This window comes from Eucalyptus grandis, chromosome 11, assembly GCF_016545825.1.
Source record: "Eucalyptus grandis isolate ANBG69807.140 chromosome 11, ASM1654582v1, whole genome shotgun sequence".
Taxonomy (NCBI): domain Eukaryota; kingdom Viridiplantae; phylum Streptophyta; class Magnoliopsida; order Myrtales; family Myrtaceae; genus Eucalyptus; species Eucalyptus grandis.
In genome coordinates, this window is record NC_052622.1 from 20,936,499 (window position 1) to 20,955,344 (window position 18,846).

Sequence of the window (18,846 nt, forward strand, 5' to 3'; positions counted from 1 at the left end):
TGCTAGGACGTCAGAAACGTAAGAGTGTGTTTTTCTTTTCCTTTCTTTATCCCGTCCCCTCCTCCCCTCTTCTCCACGGTTCTTTTCTTTTGAGTTCAGCCGGCTTCTTTTCTTATTTTGCCCACCTTCCGACTTGTCGACGGGGTCCAACCATTAAATTCATAGAGGAATCGACTCCAATCTCCGTGGAAGACGATTCAACACCTCCCCACGCCCCCGCCAAAAGGTTCCCTCTGCCAAAACTTCAATTCGCGACACAATGATCAATATCTTGTACGATCAATGTTGGCAAAACTCTGAGAACAGGCCGGATGCTTCGAGGACTTCGCAACTAGGGTGGATCTGTTCAATGACTTCGGATCGGAGGACGATCTGCCCAGGACCAACACAGATTTGGGGGCTCATGGTTGGCCGTGGCGGGGTTTGAAGTCGAGCGGTGGAGAGACGCAGGGCGTGGCAGTGGCGGTGGAGAAGGCAATAATGGTGGATGAACACTAACAGTACCTGACGAACCGAGGAAGATGATGAACAGTAAAAGTAAAAGGGAAAACTAAAATAGTAAAAAAGTTGTCAATATGACGTTGTTTTGAATGGAGTTGTACATATAGATCGCCACGCATGTTATGTAAAATAACTGATATTGATTGGGTCAGCACATTAGAATTTTTCAACCTAAATTAACCGGATTGATTATATTAAAAAATCATTTTAAAAGTACATTAAATAAATTCAAAAGTTGAGAATCAAAATTTTTGGGTAATGTTCCCAGCTTCTAGCTTCTAAACTTTTTATGGAATTAAAAGGTGGAAAGTGCAACGCAACAACCATGGGGAACCCAACAAAAAAAAATAAAAAAAAATAACTCTCTCGATCTCATAGAAGATTGGTCAAATAAGCCAATGCAACTTCTGTGAAATTCATTATAAGTCAATTACATAAACTCAAGTGGAACCGACCTAGCCAATACTTAGATATATCCCGGTCATCTTCACTGCTTCGGTCATTTTTCTTTTCTCACTAAAACTAAAAGCAAGACGACCCCACCATCAATTATTAATAGAGTCAAGTCAAGACTGACGCCCATTTCCTGGTAATTTCCGGCATCGCCTATCTTCATTCTTTACAATCACGAAAAGTACTACAAAAATTCAGACCTTCTGCGCGGTGCGAATCGCAGAAAAATCTTCAGCAAACACCAATGCCCGGAGAGTCGGATTCTCGCAGCAACCAAAACGCCAGGAGTGGTAGTAGTTCTTCTCATCATGCGGTCGATGTTGAGTCGTCCGATGGTAGGAGCCGAGGATCAGCAGACGAGATAAGTTTTTGCATCTTTAGAGTGCCTCAAAGTCTGTCCGATATCAATCAGATGGCGTACCGGCCTAGCACGGTCCCGATTGGGCCCTACCACCACAAAAACCCAGAGTTTGAAAAGATTCAAGAGCATAAGCGGCGATTCTTCATCGATCTGCTCAATCGAAGGCACCAGAGGACGGAGAGGCTACAGATGGAGAAGCTACAACAGTTCGCTGAGGCTTTGAAGCCAATGGAGGAGAAGATAAGAAAGTGTTATACTGAGGCCTTAGCTTTCAACAGCGATGAGCTCATCCAGATGATGGTACTTGATGCTTGCTTCATCATTGAGCTGTTCTGCAAGTACTCCCGTAGATTGAAAGGGGGCCCCGACGCAAGGCATGACCCCTTGTTGACAGAGCCCTGGGTTTTGCCTTTCCTTATGCGGGATCTCGCCAAGCTCGAGAACCAAATTCCATGGTTCGTTCTTAAACGTCTGTTCGATATGACGCTGGGATCTTCAAATGAGAGCGATACTTCTCTATCCGATCTCGCCTTGAGTTTCTTCAACCGGATGCTTCAAAGACCAGAGCATATCTTGAAGAAGTACTCCAACAGCGAAGGAGAACATCTGCTTAATTTCCTCCGTTTGACTTACATCCATGACTCTCCAGAGACAAAGCAAAAACAAAATAAATTCCTTCGCCTGATCCAGCCCGCAAACAAGCTCTACCAAGCAGGCATTAAGTTCAAGCCCACCCATTGTGAAAGCTTCATGGACATCAAATTCAGCAATGGTGTCTTGGAAATTCCGGTACTAAAATTCGATGACTTCATGAGTTCTCTGTTCCTTAATTTTATTGCATTTGAGCAATGCCACAGGGACTCCTCCAAGCATGTCACAACTTTTGCCACTTTCATGGCTTGCCTCCTTAACACACCAGCAGATGCTGAGTTCCTATGCAACCGCAAGATCATTGAGAGATATTTTGGGACGGATGAGAAAATTGCCCATTTCTTTAGCAACATTGGGAAAGATGTTGTGTTTGACATCCGCAAGAACCATTTGTGCCAGGTGCTCCAGGATGTGAACACGTATTGTGAGAAGGACTTCCGAGTACATTGGGCCAGCTTCAAGAACACCTACTTCAAATCGCGGTGGTACCTCATATCAGCTATAGCGGCATTCATACTTCTGGTTCTGTCGGCAATTCAGTCTTCGTATGCTGTGATTGCTTATTACCGACCTCCTAAGTCATGATTTACATCTGCTACTCGTTGTTGTAGGTCATTAGTGCATGTTTCTGACTACCTTCATGATTTCAATATCATTAGCAATGTTTGTCCAATATATTCATATGGAACATGATGATTATGGTTGAGATTGAATTATGCCTTCCAATGAATGATGTACCACATTTAATTTTTTGAGTTCATAAGACTAGAATGATTTGCAGTTCATTAACTTTCGTTTCATTGCCAAGAAAAGTAAACATGGAGTTTCTGGAATGAACAACATAATTTGAGTAATTACTACAATGTATTGGTATAAACTACACGTTAGCTTTCTATAATCCTTTGTTAATCAAATAAGGTTTGAACTTAGTGGACCAGAAGCCCTTTCATTTTTTAAGCAGAGGCAAATCTGAAAGTGACAAGGTGACAGAGGTAAAAGAGGAATTCACCGAAACATCCGGTATAGATATAAACGTACAATTCTAATAAAACAAAAATTACATAATTATTCATTTAATTGCAAAATGTACCAACGTTTAGCGCTTGTCTTCTAGTGAAGTTAATCCATTCATGGGGACAAGAAGAAATTTTCGTCAACTATATACAGAGATTGTTTATATTTTCATGAATGTTGCTGAGAACTTTTAACCCTCTAAAAAGGGGATGAAGACACCAGTAGTCGTTGTATTTTACAGTATATTCACCCTAATTCCTAATTTTTTTTAGCCAATTAATTCCTTAGACTATACTTTTCTGTTCGCCTTATTTATTTCACATACACAATGCTCCTTCGACTCATTGTATATTTGAGATAAATAAATGGAGTGAAAAAAGAGAAATAAAATCAGAAACAGGAAATGAGAGAGGGTGTGCACATGGGAAGGGACTGAGGCAGGAGATTGTGGCTGGGAGCCCAGCCACCAGCACGAATGTCTCAGGGGTCCCTACCGTGCTCCCAAGAGAGAGAAGCAAAGAGAAACATACTTGCCCACTTGCCTAGCTCGCTTGTATAGTTTGCGATGCTTGTCAAATTGCGCAGAAACTCAAGAAATGAAGAGATTCCCCGAACAAATACTTCGAGACATAACGAATATAGGTCTGAGAGCTATTAAAATTAAATTAGATTCACACATCAAGGATCCTATTACTAATAAGCATTTCAGGAGAGCAGACTATAATCTTTTATTACTTCATCGCCTTATTTGCAAGCTTGATCATGCCATTGACAGTGGTTTATACCATTGAACTTCAAAAAAGAAGCCTTCCACATGCTCTAATCCTATAGTGGCTTCATTACATATATATATATAAAGGCAACGATGTGCTGTAAGCTCATATTCCATTTGCGAGGTCTCTTCCAGTGTTCATGTACCATATGCCATGGTGATAAACTACCCCTAGGTAAAGCCACGATAGCAATTTAAATATATTCCCTTTTTCCAAATTGGCTCTGAAAAATTTATATTCTATTTAAAAACAATGAATGGAATCCACGTGCATCACCTGGATTGCACGGGTTTCTAGGCTAGTGCAGGGATAAATTAGTGACATGAACTTTCCCGGCAAGAGTAGCTGTGGAGGTAGTTTACGAGGAAGTTGAACTCAGATCAAGTTCTTTTGTCTCTTCCAATAATTGGTCAACGTTAACTCCAGAAAGAAATATCGAAAATAGATCCTGATTTTTTTTTTATTTTTTGTATCGATTGACTATATGTTGTATCTCTTTACCACATCATTGTAAAGATTTTTACTTACTATCAATGCATTTGATTCTAATTCCCAAGGATTGACTATTAAAATGGAACCTAGAGAAATAAAATAATAATATTAGAATTATTACTCATATTTCCATTAATATAAAAATTACATTGAAATTGCAATGTGATCAATACATTTAATGCGCATGTTGCAAATATTTGCAATTTATTTCTTGAAAATCGACATTTTGGAAAATGCTTTTCAAGAAGTCATTTCTAGAAAAATGACAAATTTTTATTTTATTTTTATGTCTAACCGAAATTTGAAAATCATTCCATCGTTTGAAAAGGAAAACATACTTTATTTTCTGAAATAGACATAATTGAGCACAAATGATTTGGTCATGAGCAATTTAGGAATCGAACATGGGCATTAGATCCCAACCTAGCCTCTGTGGACCCAGGCCAAAGCATAGGTGACCTAAGCATGGCCACCGAGGTCCTAGGTATGGTCTCGGTGGACCTAGGCTCTAGCCTCGGGATTTGAGCATGAGCGCTAGGGTCTTTGGCCCAAGCTCTGTGGACCTAGGCCCAAGTGCCGAGGAGCTAGGTGGGGTATCAAGCTTTGAGTTTTGAGCATCAAGGAACTTGGCCTAGGCATCAATCCAGTCTTTGGACACAGGCTTGGTTGGTATCTACAACAAGGGCTGCTGCTAAGGACTCAAGAACAGGTGTTCTGGATTCCACGCTCAAGCGTAAAGTCTCTAGTGCAAATGCTGATGTTTAATCATGTTTGGAAAAATAATTTTTGATTTTTGAAAGAGGAAATCATTTTCTTAGTTTAAGCAAAGGTTTTTAGTTTACGAGGAATATAATTTTCTATTGAAACATTATCCTTAGTGATCAAATGACTGGAAATGAGGAAAATATTTTTTAACAAAAAAAAAAAATCTCTCGAAACAAACAGAACCTAGGCAAATTTTTGCACAAAAGAGGGCTTTTTTCATGAAATGCAGAGAGTCCCCAACAAATCCTTTAAGACAGAGCAGATATGATGGGTTCAAGAGTCATCAAAATTAAAATAGATCGCCTCGGTAAGGATCTAATGATTAATAAGCATTTTGGAAGAGTGGTTGCAGGCAATTATTTTTCCTGTAGGCATACTTTATCACCTCATTAACGAGCTTAACTCATGCCATTGACAGCGTGGTTCATACCATTGACCTTCTAAAACGGGGCCTTCAACAACTCAGATTCCATTTGTAAGGCCTCTTCCTGTGTTCATATGCGATATCCCGTGGAGTTTCTATAATCACTAAAACTTGCAGGGGCTGCAATCACAAGTTGCGGCTCAAAGTAGGCATGCCTGTTTTGTTACTATGAATCATTAATCCAACTTTGGATTTAGGTAATGTAGTGCTCAAAGTGCTGATTCCATGCACAATTATGTCACCCACCGAATCTCACTGGCCCATTTATTTGTGAAAGAAAGCATCTCCCCTTTCTCTGTGACAATAAACAAAAGTCGAGGCCAAACTTTAAGCCATGTTGGTTTGTTACTCTCTTGGCCGGTTTTTATAGCCGTGGACAATTTAGTTCCAAAGTAAAAATGAGAGACGGACTTGTGACATATTGAACATGTTGTGTACAGAGAAATTTTTGACAAATGACTCTGAATATTTTGTACTCTATTTAAAGAACAATGGGATGGAATCCATGTGTCTCCCGGCCCCCCGGCATAGCATGGGCTGCTTGGCTAGTACAATGATAAATTAGTGACACTAACTTTCTAAGTTCCTTCTGAAAGTAATTTTTTAATTCATTTACAAGATCATTAATTGTCATAAAAGGAAAAATGGACGTAGTTGCAAAATTTGCTTTATATCTGTTGCTCTTTTAGTCAAATTGCCTTTTAACAAAACATGTGGACGCTTCGAGGTAATGAAACCTCTCTCTCTCTCTCTCTCTCTTTCTCTCTCTCTCTCTACGAAACTTGCTCACAGGAAGGCCCTGGAGTGAGATAGCCCCACCCCACACTTTGACATCAACCTACAAATGCACTTCAATGACTTTTCCTTCCATTTCATTTATACACACCAACTAGGATGAGAAAAGATTGGTGGGGCTGTTTTATTAAATTATCAGTGCACAAATAGAACATTACTGTCATGCTTATCATCAGAGGAAGCAAAGAAGATAGACCGATCATAAAAGGCGATCACTTTCGGTTTTGTCAAATTGGCTTTTGGCTTGTCACTCTCTCCAATTGAAATCGGCTCTTTCTCAAAAGGTGACCACTTTCGGCAAGTGAATAAAAGAATAAGATTGTGGATAAATTGCCATGCCATTCCATTCATTGTGATTTTTCTTAGTACTAAGCAGGACATAATTAATTGGGATGGCATATAGGGTTTCGAAAGATTTGAATTCAGAACTTCATGCTATAATACCATCTTGGATTTTGTAAAATCATTATCGACTATTCTAAAAGTTTAAGTTTTTGAGATGAAATCTTCTAATATGGTATAAAAGTTAGTACTCTCCTTTACATGAATGTGTGTCCACCTCTCATTAGTCAAATTCCTTATGCCATGGTCAAAGTTCCACAAATTAGATGAACAAATAGCTTGAATCCTTATGAGGCAATGTGAAATGAAATTAATTCGGCTTGTCCGAACATTAAAGGCGAGCTCTTGCGAGTTTCCCTCTTTTCTTTTCCCTTTCTACTTTCCATTTTTCTTCTCCCTTCTCTCTTGTTTTCACGGGCTACTCTCTCTCTCTCTCTCTCTCTCTCTCTCTCTCTCTCTCTCAATCGAGATAGTTTCTCTTTGTGTTATATTATAAGATTGAGAAAATATTGGGTGGTGCGGGACCGCCACATTAGCATGGTCCCGGACCACTCACGCGGTGCCACGTGTGAGGGGAGGGAACCAAAGGACTTGACCCTGTCCCATCTCTCTAGACTTGACCCTGTCCCATCTCTCTAATGCTCTCTCTCCTCGTTCTCTTCTCTATCTCCCTCCTCACACGTGGCGCCACGTAAGTGGTCCGGGACCACGCTACAGACCAACCAATATTTTCTCATATTATAAAGCCACCAAGTCTAACCAAGTCAAACTTTTTCTTTTATCCAATTATTACATTCCATACTTCATCTCTTTTAATTGAGGCAGTTTCTCTCTGTGTTTTATTATAAAGCCACCAAGTCTGACTAAGTCAAACTTTTCCTTTTATCCAATTATTCCATTCTATACTTCTTAAAAGAAATTTAGATATACCTCAATGGAAAATTTCATTCTATTTTGACTTGATTTTATTAATTAAGGTTGGTTGTACTAAGAGATTAGCCGAAAGAGCACCAAACTAATAAACAAATACCTCTAGATTCAACTTTCTTATATCCTTAGGGATAAATTCCTGAGTAATAGGTAATGTTGACATGTCACAGAAGACTTATTGCCTAAGGCATTTGGTACATCGTTTCTCTTAAGACATATTGTAGCTTTCAAGATCCCTAACTATCTCCTTTGTTTCCTTTGTCTCATGTTCAATTATTTTTTAATAAAATAGAAATATAATTAAGATTTAGAAATCTATAAAGACATTACATTTTTCACCATACAAGTAATGCCGCAATATTTTTAATACAAAACTCAATCACTGCTAGCTCTAGATCATGAGTGGAGTAACTCTTTGCATGTGATTTTACTTGTTTAGAGGTATAGGCCTCAACTTTGTCATTTTGCATCAATATATATATATATATATATATATATATATATATATATATATTATGTTCATTCACTAAATGCTTATTAATTTTGAATCTATTACTTAGTTTCCCAATTCGGCATTACCATCCTTAAACGAATTCGCCAAGGATAATTGTTAGAATATGCCATACCTAAAAATTCACATCAGCAGTCTACCATTCAACATTCTTTTTCCTTTTTCTCCTTCTAATTCTATAAAAAAATTGATTCTTAAATGGACTCGCTAGTGTCATCAGCTAATATAATACCTCGCAACAATCTTTCCAATAGCATAAAATTCATTATCACTCGTTGACTCTTGAAATCTAATCCGAAGGATATCTATAAAACTAAGATATTTGCATCATCTTCTATAGTCATCACAACCCAAATATCTCACTAACCATTAATTCTTCTTTCGACATTTCCGTCATTTCAATTATGTACATCGCCTAATCATATCATTATCCACTTGAAAACTTATATAAATCAACTCTTATTTATTGTATCTAAATCTTCAAATACTTTTCATGTTCTTCCTAACACCTCAAGTAGAGATCATTGATAACCTTATTTCAAAATCAAGCATGAGCTATAACTACATAATATGTGCAATCATTATTTCTCTATTGACAATTTTGCTAATTGATTTCTCTCTTAAATAAAATGCATAGACAATCTCCATTAGCTCTATCATGGTAATAATTTTTTTCCTTAATTATCTCGAAAATATATGCATTTCTTCTATGCCCAGATAGATTGACCCTTATTCTATTTTAATTAACCAATATAACATACAGAAACGGCCTTTTTGGGTGCTCCTTGCTTATTGCTAATACTCTAATTCGAATGCACTCTTCCCGGTCACCAATTCATCTTCATGTCACCAAAGTCAATTGAAATGACAGTCCATCTCAAAGGATACCATTTTCTAAACAGGTAGTTCAAGAACTTAAGCTAACACACGCATGCGCCACGCAAGACAATTAATATTTCCGCTATCATAATTAATTAACCGTGTACTTCTAATCGTAACACTAAGATAAGGTACACTTCTTCACATTTCAATCTCAACCATCTTCCAGGGCAATTTGCTATAGTTTTCTCTAGGATGATAGATTTTCAAAAGAATAACTTATCTCTAATCGCAAATCTTAATACAAATTATAACCACTTAAGTACTCGTGTTGCTTCGACAAAGAAAAAGAGAGTACTCGTCTTGCATCACCAAGCCTCTCTCTCTCTCTCTCTCTCTCTCTCTCATTATTTCTCTCTTTTACTTGAGGCAGTTTCCCTGTGTTTTATTAGAAGAGAGCCACCAAGTTTGACCGAGTCAAACTTTTTTTTTTTTTTTCTAACTATTACAATATGATCCTATCTATAGATTATGTGAGATTACCATCTAACATAATCAAATATTATGACATCAAATATACTCAATGAGGCATATGCATAATCAAAGCAAATATATACACTTATGAGAATCTCCTAAATTGTACATATAGTTTGTATCATTTTCTAAGCATGGACACATGAGTACATTTGTCATTTTTATCTCATAATCCCCTCGTCGTGTATGAACATTGTCTTTATTATGGCTAAATCTTTCTATGCTAATTAAAATTGCCTTTTCAATTTAACTCAAATGAATAAATGAATGCGAATATTATCAGTCTTGTAACAAAATAACATCATTTAGCTCAAACTAAGCACTCACAACCTCTATTTTTTTTCTTGGGCCACACTTATTGGTACCTTAGTTTGGTAACACTCTTGGCTTTGAAAATTTTGTACTCCATTAAAATACCAATGAATGGAATCCATGTATATCCTGTGCATAGCAAAGAGTACTTGGATAGTACATTGATTAATTAGTGACACAAACTTTCCAAGTATCTTCACAAAATATTTTTCAAGAATGTAGAGGAAATAATTAATTTTTAAATCACAAGATTTGAAAAATCAGTTATGATAATCGCAGTACGCCAAGAGTAGTTGTAGAGGGAGTTTACAAGGAAGATGAGCTCATATCTAGTACTTTTGTCTCTTCCAAAATTTGGTCAACCCTAACTTCAGATAGATCTAACATAAAAAATTCCTGATTTTCATTTATTTGTTGTATCAACTAATATAAATTTTATGTCTTTAATATATCATAGTACAGATTTCTACTTATTGTTAATGCGTTTGTTTCTTGTTTCCGAGGATTATCTCTTCAAAATGAAACATAGAGAAATAGAATAATGATCTAAAATTAATACTAGTATTTCCACTGATATAGAAAATTTTCCACTGAAATTGCAATATGATCAATCCAAGTAAGCATGTGTTCCAAATACTAGTAATTAGAAGTATGGATCTGCAGGAATATGTAAAAGCTAAACAGCGTTTCCATGTAATGTACAGCTAGTATAGTGACAAGGACTAGCGCTGTTCACATTTGGACTTTCAATGCTCAAGAATCCAAGAATACTATGCAAATTTGGCTTTAGACGAGTTGCACGTTTTGTCAAATTTGGAAGCTTCGCGGCAATGAATCCTCTCACTCTTTCTATAGCAGCTGCTCACAGGAAGGCTTTGGAGAGAGAGAGCCCCACACTTGACACAAGCCTACAATTTAATGTCTTTTCCTTCCAATTCTTTCATTCACACCAGCCAAAAGCAGTCGTGCGAGAGACGGGCATAATCCGAACTGGAGTTATGAAAACTTTGTGTACAAGCAGGTCTCTTCGGGTACGCAAAAGGTTTTTCTCGAACCAATCACTAACTATCGAGAAAAACCATCTAGCTTATACGATCCATTTGTATTTGAGAAGAATCTATTTTCTGTTACCGTCGTTGTTCGATTCCAAGAATCTCCGTTCCAGAACCGTACGCCTTGGAGATGGTGTTCAATCTCTCAAACAGTGATACCGAGTCCGTTCAAGGTGATCCAAAACCTGAAACACCTCCTAAAAGCTTCTCCCTAAAGGAGCTCCGAGTCGCCACGGACAATTTTAGCTGCGACAACTTCTTGGCAGAAGCTAGATTCGGGAAGCTTTACCGGGGGCACTTGGCTGATGGTTCGTTAGTGGCAGTAAAGAGAGCGACCGTTGTCGATCAATGGAGGGAAGAGCAGTTCGAAGCAGAAGTGCAACTGGGAAGCTCGACACACCCAAACGTGCTATGTGCAATCGGATTTTGTAAGACCAAGAAAGAGCTTTTACTGGTCTATCCCTCGATGATCAACTGCAGCCTAGCTTATCATCTCAGACATAAACGGGATCGGTCCATCCGACCCCTCGATTGGATGGCTCGCAAGCGTATAGCCTTGGGAGTGGCAAGAGGTCTTGCGCACCTACATGATCAATGCAACATTACGATCATGTACCATGACGTTTCCTCGTCGACTATATATCTGAATGCCCAATCTGAGGCCGTGATAGGAGGTTTTTGTTTTAAGGGAAGGACTATTCCTATTCTCAACCCCCCTGCGAGTGTCACATCCTCATCCCAAGGAAAAGATTCGCATGATTCTGATTCCTCTCCTCAAACTCATCATCTCTATAAAGATGCTTGTGTTGACACCACCAATGCCTTCAGCAGAGTCGAGTTAAATGACCCAGAGGGCTGGCTCACAGGAAAGCGCGTACTGGAGAAGAATGTTCACGCCTATGGGAAAATGCTTCTTGAGCTCATCTCTGGACAGCCATATTTGAAACTTGATGTGTCCGCATATAATAAAAATCTAAGTTTGGAGCAATGGGTTGATCGATTTATGAACAAGAACGAGTTGGGAAGAGTGGTCGATCCCAATTTGCATGGGAATTATGTGGAAAAAGAAGCAGAGCAACTAGTCCGGCTAGCATTATTGTGTGCTGATGGCGATCCATCTGTTCAACCTCAGATGTCTGATGTGGTTACGATGATTGAAAGCCAGATGCTTGGGCAGGAGCCTAGCAGCAGGAGCAATTGGAGTGGAAGTGAGCATGATTCAACTCCTTACTGTTCCTGCCCTCTTCTCCTTCCCCCTCACTGGAGATATGCTAAATCTTGATCACCGTCGTCCTCTACAAGCTCAGCTTTTGGGTTTTCCTTTTCCTATATCATTCCCACTTTTGTTTGTATAATCTTTGTTTTGTAACATATATTACATGATTTACCTTTCATCGTTTTTTTATTAGTAATATGTATGAAATGAAGTATCGGCTCTAAGTTGTTCAAGAACACTTGAATGGCGACATTGAGTTTCTAAACCCTTTATCCTAGTATCAGTCGGTAATGACCACTGTCTTCTGACATTTTAGAGGGATTGAAAACAACAGAAAGAGTTATTCAAATTGTCACCGTTTAATCTTGTGAAGGAATGCCAAGGCGTTATGAATCCTGTTTTCTTAGATTAGATGCCACCATCAAAGTCACAAAGCATTCCGATGATGGACTTTCACATAACTCAGTTGAGTACGCATCTCAACCCTCGAATAAGGCTCAAATTCTAGAGCTTAGACATCTCAGTGCATATGCACCCAATACAACCCATACCACTACATTTGAAAGCGGTAAGGAGTGTAAATAGATATTCTGGTCATGCAGAGCCACCTGCAATCTTCACTTGCTTGAGTATTTTTTGCAGTTCTTTAATCTGCTGGCTGTGCGTTATATGGTTTTGTTTAAGGAGGTACATTTCAACAATCCGTTTCCTTACAATGCTAATATATCCTGTATAATTGAGCAGCATTTAGATGTGCATGCGCGCCGAAGTCGTAGACTTTTTGTGGTCGACGGTGTTTTCCCAGGATGCCAAGCAGAAACTAAGGTGGCATTACCTAGTCATGCTTTGCTTACTGATTAAGGAAATTCCATGTTGTTGTCACTCTCATCCTCTGCCTGCATTTTCAAAATTTGTGTCTCTGCTGGAAGAGGATAAGGTTGGCCTAGTTGGTTGACTTTCTTCGCTACGAGGAAACTCATATGAAGCTTCCAAGAAATTCTCAGCGATGGGACGGCCAAAAGTTGGGACTAGTAAAATTAGGGAATACAAGGATGTGCCAAGTCCATATCTTGTGCGCAATGGCTTACGAAGGATCTCCTCTTGCAAAGCCAATTCCATCTCTGAATTGAAAGTCTCCTCCCTATATTTAAGATATTCCCTTCTTGTTCTCGAGGAAATAATCATTTCAAAAAACATGACATTTCGATCTCTTTAATGAAGTAGAGTTGTAGTTTGCATGCTCAACCCCTTTTGATGACTTGTACAATCCACGTGGACATCGGATTGCGATGTCATCTTATTGGAACCAGCACAGAAATAACACAACCTATGAATCTTTCATAATTTCGGAAACATTTGAATATTTTGTTATTTTCCAGAAGTTATGGAATGGTTTTCTAGATGTCCAAAAATTCAATAATTAATACAATCCGTTCAAATAAATATTGATGGTTTGAAAGTTTGATGCATAATCTTTGAAAGGTTCAATACGATTCTTCAAGAAAATAGACTAGGACACCCAAAATGTGGAAATATATAGTTTTCATTTGCTATCCAAAAATATATTATTTTGCACAAAAATTGAAGTTCAGATGTTATACGACGTTAAGTATGTTAGAGGCGGGGGTGCGTCTTGGGCCATAGACCCAAAATCCGGGTTTCAGAAGGCAATTTCGAGTTTTGGACCGAACGGACTTTTGGGCCCAGTTGAGTGTTTGGCCTCTTCTTCTGTTTTTTTTTTGGTCGGTAGGCCTTTACTTCTAAGAAGTGCAATTTCTAATGAGGAACGTAAATCATCGTGGCACGTACTTTGTTGTATAGAAAGGTATAGCATTTTGTGATATGGTATTGAATTTTTTTAACTTCACGTGAATGCTGTCTGCGAACATTTTAGAAATGAAATGTCATTTACATTGGTGATATATGTGCCGGCATGTGGTATTGCGATAGTGATTTGATGCTCATTGTTGACTTACGTATTTGAGACATGATATGATATACTATGTCTAGACCGGTTCTATTTTGAGGCTTAATTATAACCAATGTAATTATCGAGTCTTAACCATAGTCGATATGGTTTTTGGTCTTGTCATGTGGTGAAATCATAACCATAAGATTTTCTTGACACTAAAGATCGAATGAATTTGACATATGATGGTTATTATATTTTATAATTTATGATAGGGTGCATACCTTATGATTTGTTGAAATATATTCATTATACTTGTTACCTGGGAAGTGTGATGAATGCGACGATCTTGATAAATATGGATGCATACTTCTAGAATTGCATCGTGCTTTGTTTGATGTCATAGGAGTGGTGACTATCACTTACTAAACCATGGTTTTGCTTATCCTCTTTTATTATCGTTTTAGGTCCGAACATAAGGAGTTTAGTCGAATACATGGGAGAGCTAATCAAGTCTCCATAGCACTTTGCTTTAGACTATTTGAATAAATATTATTAAGTTGGAATTTAAAAATTTCTAATTTTTGCTTAATTCATAATACAATGGACTTTGTTAATTTATCTTCATTTTGGTTAAAAGTTTCTTCTGTTATTTTATATAACATGACGAATCATTTCCTTAAATTCATGGATTTAGGGTTGAGATGTTATAACCGTGAGATGAGTCGAGTTTTCCATAATATACACTTCTAATTTGCAGGCTAATTATGCGTACAAAGTTGAATTGAAATGACTAAGAAGTTTTTGGCTCATATATCAACAATTTTTTTTTCTTTCCTTAGGCCGATGTGGAGAAGTTCAACCTTTAATATGCTTAGGGAGATAAATAAGTCAAGGTATGCAAAAGCTGACCCATCACCCGATTGCTAAATAAAAAAAGAAGAAGAAGAAGAAGATAATAGACATGTATAAAGATGATCAAGAAAGAAAATTGAATTCAGTGTTAACTCTAGAAAATAAGTGAATAGTTATTTTGTGAGCGGAGAAAATGGACGATGCATGCAGGCTGTTTGTTTGTTAGCAATACTAAAGGGGATGACTTATTTATTACATTTTTCTCAGTTTCAGGAAAAATAAGATGTGAGAGAAAATAGTGCTTTGGCTTAATAGTGCAAAATATAAGAGAGAGAGAGAGACAACAGACAAGAAGCATAATATTATAAAAAGCTCCATTTCATATTTTACTTGCGCAATTATTCTGTTTAATCAAGAAGCATGATATTATTAAAAGCTCCATTTCATATTTTACTTGCGCAATTATTCTGTTTAATCTAACAAAACATGAATAAATCTTACGCAATGTTTTCCGAGTGGGAAATTAGATTGGCCTAGCCAGTTTGGACCTATTTTTAGGATGGATTGCCTCGAGCCTGCCTAAAGTTTTCTTGGGGAGCGTCTGTATAGAGTTTTGCTTTTTGCTTTTTGCCTAAATCTGAATCTTGTGGCAAACGCATTTTGATCTTTTTCTGTAACACCTGACACATGAATTCATAATTTTCAGCAACTTTTTTTTTTTTTTTTGGAATTTGGAATATACTTTAAAATTTGGCTGTAAAAAAATTTGATTATTAATTTTTAAATTTGTTACAATATTGGTAATCAACTCATCATACCTGAAATAATTTTTGCATAATATTATAATTTGTTATTTAATGGGACATTGACAAATTCCTTATAGTGGCTTGTTGAAATTTTGAAAGAAGGGGTGTTTGGTGATTTTTGCGAGGATTATATTTTCTGACCGCACGTAAATTTTTTTAGGAAATCAATAAGTTGCTTATTTATAATAGTATTGGTAAGTAGCGATATTTGTGCTATTTCAGAGGGGTTTGTAACTTATCGAATTTATACGGACACTGGTAAAATCTTTATGGTGTTAATTACTTACTAAAGGGCAAAAAAATTTCTTCTCAAAAAAAAAAAAAAAATCACCAACTTAAAAAATGTTCCAACGCCAAATTTTTAAGATTTTAGGCTCACGGGACGCTTTATTTTGGCAGCTCAGCTTCTCCGTTTTCCTTTCCCAGTTTTAAGTCAAATTAGCTTAAAAATGCCAACGACATAGTGGTAAACTTAAAAAGGTGGAATCTCAAATAAGCACCAGGGATTGGTGGTGCACTGAAATCTTGAAGTAAACCACGTAATAATCTGCCTGGATGGGGAGCAGAATGTAAACATATGAACTGTGCTCCTCAGGTTACTTGATTCTGAATCAGTGTAATCAAAAGAGGATATCGTTTCACGGTCTTCTCGTTACTCTAGAGATCTGTTTTACTGACAATTTTTTACCACTTTATAGGAATAATCATGGCACGAGACACAGACATTTGTAGCATGTGGGTAAGTTTCGAAGAAAGGAATCGTCCATCTATTATTTACTCAACCACTCGATGTGAGATTCATCTTGATCAAGGTCGGGTAGGAGTTCATCGATTTCCCTTGAACCACCTTTTTGTTGCTTGTGGTCGGTTATGAGCGGCATTTTCTCATGTATGCATCAATCTTGCTATCTCTTTATGAACCACACTTTGATTACAAATGTAGTGATTGTGTAATAGATAGTAGATGTATCGCAATAATTTTTTCACTGGTCCATATGCTCTTATCCAAAATTCAAAATTATCCCCCTACTTTTGTTTTGTTTGAAAATGATTTGTATACTTTTTAAAAATGTCTCCCGTTAGCCCTTCTATAAATTTTGTCGGCCAAAATGTCAATTTGTACACCAAAAGCCAGCATTTTCAAACCTGTCTCTGCTTTCAGAGGAGGATAAGGTTGAACTAGTCTGTTTTGACTTTCTTTGCTGTGAGGAAACTCATATGTAGCTTCAAAGATATTTCTCCGCGATGGGATGGCCAAAGGTTTGGACAAGTAAAATTAAGAAATACAAGGGACGCACCTTCCTCCTTGCATTCCTGAGCCAATTTTTTCCTTGTGCGCAATGGCTCAAGCGGGGACTCTCCTCTTGTAGAGCCAATTCCATGTCTGAATCAAAGGGCGACTCCTTGAATTTGGTATGTAGTCTTCTAGTCCTCCAGGAATTAATCATTTCAAAAGACGGAATGTTCTGATCTTTGTAGTGACGCAGAGCTGCAGTCTGTTCCTTTGTACAAGCACAAGCCCGAACCAGATCTGATTCATTTGCTGGGAAGGAATCAACAGGGTAGCGTAGATATGGTGTTCAATTTACGCACCTTCAGTTTCTCCAGTTCTGATGGAGAAGTTGGAATGACAGTTGAGAATACCGGTAATAAACTCAGAAGGTTCTCTTTCAAAGAGCTTCAGGTTGCGACAAGAAACTTCGACCACGAGAAAAAGTTGGGACATGGAGCATTTGGACCGGTCTACAGAGGACACTTAGCCGATGGTTCTCTCGTCGCTGTAAAACGATCGCAAGAGCTTTCTGAAAAATCGGAAAAACAGTTTCAGACAGAAGTGGAAGTGGCAGGTATTGTTCACCACCCCAACTTGTTAAGCCTGATTGGATATTGCGATGAGAAGAAAGAGCGGCTGCTAGTCTACCCCTTCATGGTCAACCGCAGTCTCGACTTGCTCTTGAAACAGAGAGACGTCCGACAGCTCGATTGGCCAATCCGGATGCGGATAGCATTGGGAGTCGCTAGGGGGCTGGCTCACATGCACGATCAATGCCATCCGAGCATCATACACCACGATGTGAGTTGTTCAAACATATTGCTGAATGCGGAATTCGAGCCAGTGTTGGGGGACTTTGGCTTGGCCAGGATCATGCATAAGAGGGACGTTGTGGTGGGGGGCACCGAAGGGTCCATCGGCTTATGCTCGGTTTCTACAGCTGAAGTGGGTAAATATCCGCCTTCGTTGCCCATATCCCCTCGGCGTTGCCAAGATACTTATGTCAACACCGCCGTGCGTGCACATCTAGGGTACATTGCTCCCGAGTACGCGAGAACGGGCAAGTGCACTCTGAAGGCTGACGTCTACCTATATGGGAACATGCTTCTCGAGCTCATCTCAGGACAGCGAATTTTCTTCGGTCTGCTACGGAATGACTGGATTAGCTATATGAACAAGAACGCGTGGGAAGGGTTGTCGATCCTACTTTGCAGGGGAACTATCCGGCGGAAGAAGCAGAACAGCTCATCCGCTTGGCATTGTTATGTACGGATGACGATTCGTCAGTCCGACCCAAGATGTCTGAAGTGGTTATGATGCTTGAAAACCGATTGCACGAACTGGATCCTAGCAGTAGGAGTAGTTGGTGCCGAAGCGAGGGTGATTCGACTCCTTACTACTCCTTCCCTCCTTCTCCCTCGTTGGAAATGGCTTTGTAAGTGGCCCGCCCGATACTACGTCTTGATCAACGTCTGTTCAATTCCCTTCAACATGAAGTTCATCTTCTACCTATTGCCGTTTTACCGAAGTTCCTATATGTTCATTTCCCATTTTATTTGTTAGATCCTTCTCTAATATAATCTCCATTCAGTTAATACTGGATATTCTTGGAGTAATTTTTTTGGTCCATCCATTTTAGAAAAAGGTAATATTATAGCTCATCAGGACCTACACAAAATCTGAGAGAGGGGATTTTCCCATTTAGGAAGAACGATGTTAGTCATTTTAATTCGGATATGCAATAATCTAATTTTCTTTATAAACTCTTAATATGATCAATAAAATTAATCAATTCAATATTCCTTTCATGTGGATTCATCTAACTATAGGTTCATGCGCACATGAAAGCCCCAGTTTGATTCGTCTGGAGAAAATCATTGGAATGTTGTCGTCAATTCCTTGGTTCATAAACGAGTAGGAGGAGTTCTTTCTAGATGGAGAAAGATATCGGTGGTCCTTTTGTCACTCTAGAGACACATTTGTGTTTTCTGTTAGAAGAATTAAACAAGTTTTGCAAGATCGAAGTGCATAGAAGTCAGCATCGGTAGAAAAGCCAAA

At 38.2% G+C, this 18,846-nt stretch overlaps 3 protein-coding genes across 3 annotated transcripts; all 3 read left to right on the forward strand.

Moving 5' to 3' along the window:
* Window positions 1-1,198: 1,198 nt before the first annotated feature.
* Window positions 1,199-2,551, forward strand: LOC120289817 (UPF0481 protein At3g47200-like). Its single transcript, XM_039305169.1, has one exon. The coding sequence runs from the start codon at window positions 1,199-1,201 to the stop codon at window positions 2,549-2,551; it is 1,353 nt and encodes a 450-aa protein (XP_039161103.1).
* Window positions 2,552-10,859: 8,308 nt separating this feature from the next.
* Window positions 10,860-12,011, forward strand: LOC104427433 (BRASSINOSTEROID INSENSITIVE 1-associated receptor kinase 1). Its single transcript, XM_039305170.1, has one exon. It carries the CDS (start codon window positions 10,860-10,862, stop codon window positions 12,009-12,011), a length of 1,152 nt encoding a protein of 383 aa, XP_039161104.1.
* Window positions 12,012-16,751: 4,740 nt separating this feature from the next.
* On the forward strand, window positions 16,752-18,311 carry LOC104425347 (BRASSINOSTEROID INSENSITIVE 1-associated receptor kinase 1). Its single transcript, XM_010038030.2, has 2 exons — window positions 16,752-16,928; window positions 17,003-18,311. Exon 2 carries the CDS (start codon window positions 17,089-17,091, stop codon window positions 18,103-18,105), a length of 1,017 nt encoding a protein of 338 aa, XP_010036332.2. The 5' UTR covers window positions 16,752-16,928; window positions 17,003-17,088; the 3' UTR covers window positions 18,106-18,311.
* Window positions 18,312-18,846: the final 535 nt, after the last annotated feature.

Bases quoted from the DNA above. Each gene is read 5' to 3' on its own strand.
- LOC120289817 (XM_039305169.1), top strand. From the start codon at position 1,199: ATGCCCGGAGAGTCGGATTCTCGCAGCAACCAAAACGCCAGGAGTGGT.
- LOC104427433 (XM_039305170.1), top strand. From the start codon at position 10,860: ATGGTGTTCAATCTCTCAAACAGTGATACCGAGTCCGTTCAAGGTGAT.
- LOC104425347 (XM_010038030.2), top strand. From the start codon at position 17,089: ATGGTGTTCAATTTACGCACCTTCAGTTTCTCCAGTTCTGATGGAGAA.